The sequence below is a fragment of the Tupaia chinensis genome, unplaced genomic scaffold (genome assembly GCF_000334495.1).
Source record: "Tupaia chinensis unplaced genomic scaffold, TupChi_1.0 Scaffold000238_1, whole genome shotgun sequence".
NCBI classification, from domain to species: domain Eukaryota; kingdom Metazoa; phylum Chordata; class Mammalia; order Scandentia; family Tupaiidae; genus Tupaia; species Tupaia belangeri.
This window is the reverse complement of record NW_006159716.1, coordinates 2,071,068-2,073,136: the sequence shown is the minus strand read 5'-3', so window position 1 is coordinate 2,073,136 and position 2,069 is coordinate 2,071,068. Positions and strand designations below refer to the sequence as shown.

General features: G+C 66.9%; 1 protein-coding gene across 1 annotated transcript in view; it reads right to left on the bottom strand.

Moving 5' to 3' along the window:
* Nucleotides 1-2,069, bottom strand: part of CUNH6orf132 (chromosome unknown C6orf132 homolog) — a gene marked incomplete in the record, with an annotated part of 43,777 nt that overhangs the window by 2,487 nt on the left and 39,221 nt on the right. The window contains 1 exon segment of the mRNA XM_027771882.1: nt 3-2,069. This exon segment is cut by the window's right edge and continues 517 nt beyond it. Coding sequence (XP_027627683.1) covers nt 3-2,069 — 2,067 coding nt within the window.

Here is a 2,069-nt window from a genome sequence, read left to right as displayed (position 1 = left end):
ACCAGAGCCCGAGCAGCGCTCGAGGCCCCCGGCCCCGGAGTAGCGCGCACCTGCGGGGGGACACGAGAAGCCGCGGGCCTGGGGCGCCGAGCCTCGGTCCAGGGATGGTCCCAAGTCTGAGAAGTGGCTCCGGGGAGGGGAGCGCCGGCGGCCCATGTACTGGAGGGCAGGGGCCGGAGGCTCAGGGTCATTGCTGAACTCCGGTGGCGGCGGGATGACCTCGAAGCTGAACTCCTCCTCCTCCTCCCTCTTGTACGAAGGGGAGGGTGGGGACGAGAAGGACTTGGGCAGCACCTGACCCTGAGGGAGGCTGGAGGGAGCTGGTTTTTCCCGGGCCACTGGGGGCCGTGGGGCCACCTTTGTCCTGTCCTGCTCGCAGCTTGGCTGTGTGTCTCCTGGGTCCCTTCGAGGCTGAGGCTTCCATTGACTGGGTACGAACGAGGTGGACAGGCAGTCCTTCTCTGCCTCCTTGGGGAACTTGGGCACCACCGTGAAGGAATTGGGACGGCCCTCGCTGTAAAAGATGCTGTCAGAGCTGGCCTCGGGCTGGCTGCTATGGCTCCGGAGGCTTCCTGGCAGGGACGACCGCCCCAAGACAGCCCCTCCAGGTCTCCCTTTCTGCGCCCTCTGCCTGGCTGCCAGGAGCAGGGCCATCGGGGAGCCCTGTTCCACCACCTCCCCGGTCACGGGGTGCCTGAGGAGTCCATCAGCAGGCCGGGCTGAGGCAGGGGGGTTGGCTAGCAGTCCCGGGGGCACCTTCACCTCCATAGGCTCCCCGGACCCTGTGGCCTCTCCTCTGGCCTGGGTGGGCATGCCCACAGCACCCTCTCGGCTGGGGCTGTGCTGGCTACAGTGGGGCTTATACAGAAATGGCATCTCTTTTTGGCCAGGGGACATCTTTGGTGGCAGGGCTGGAGAGGGGAGAGTCCCTGGTGTGGGTAGCCTAGTGGCCTCTGGCTGGGAGGGCACTGCAGCCGTCTGAGGTTCTGACTGCTCCCGCTGCCCCGCGGGGACCAGGCCCTTGTCTGTGGTCAGTGGGGTTGACGTCATGGCTGAGGATGCAACGGTGGGCCCAGGCACAGTGCTGGGGGGTGCTGCTGGCACAGGTGTGCTCTTGAGGGGTGTAGCTTGCCCAGGCATGGCTTTGGGTGGTGTGGCCGGCCTGAGTGTGGCCTTGGGTGGTGTGGCCAGCCCGGGCGTGGCCTTGGGTGGTGTGGCCGGCCCAGGCGTGGCCTTGAGTGGCGTGACCAGTCCAGACGTGGCCTTGGGTGGTGTGGCAGGCCCCAGTGTGGCTTTGGGTGGTATAGCCGAACCAGGTGTGGCCTTGGTGGGTGTGGCCGGCCCAGGCGTGGCCTTGGTTGGTGTGGCCGGCCCAGGCGTGGCCTTGGAGTGGAGTGGTGTGGTTGGCAGGGCGGTGGTGGACAGAGGTGGTGGTTTCTCGGCCGAGAGCTTGGAGAATTTGCCAGCATCAGCCCCATTTTCAAAGATCCGTCCCTTTTCTAGCAGGGGCTTGGGAGGCAGAGCCCCTGTGCTGGGCCTGGCTCCCTTCTCTGCTGACGCGAGTCGGGCCTCCAGTTCATTCCGGATCTGCCGGACGCTGGGCATGGGGGCGTCCTGGGGGACGTAGTCCACAGCAGGCAGGGGCAGGCTGGCGGAGGCCTCCCTCTCTGGCAGGCTGCTGCTGCTGCTGCTGCAGGGGCTCTTCTCAGGGACAGCTGGGGGGCCCTCCTCCGGCGGGCCAGGGGGAGCCTCTTTCTCTGGCAGGCTGGGGTCCTTCCCCTCCTCCTTGGTCTGCAAGGCCACCCCGGGGCCTGGCCTGTGGCTGGGCAATCGGTCGTGCCTCCTGGAGCCGCAGAGGTAGGCGGCCAGCTCGCTGTCATTGTGAGGGGGGTGCCGCCAGTCCACCGGCGCTGTGGAGCCTGTGTCCTCGGGGCTGGGTGTTTGGGGCTTGGGTTTGGGTTTGAGAGCAGGAGAGCTGGGTTTAGGACTTCCTGTAAAACCGGCAGGTGGAGGAGCTGCCTTCTCAGCAGAAGGCAAAGGGGGAGCCGCTGGGGGGAGAGGGGGTGCTG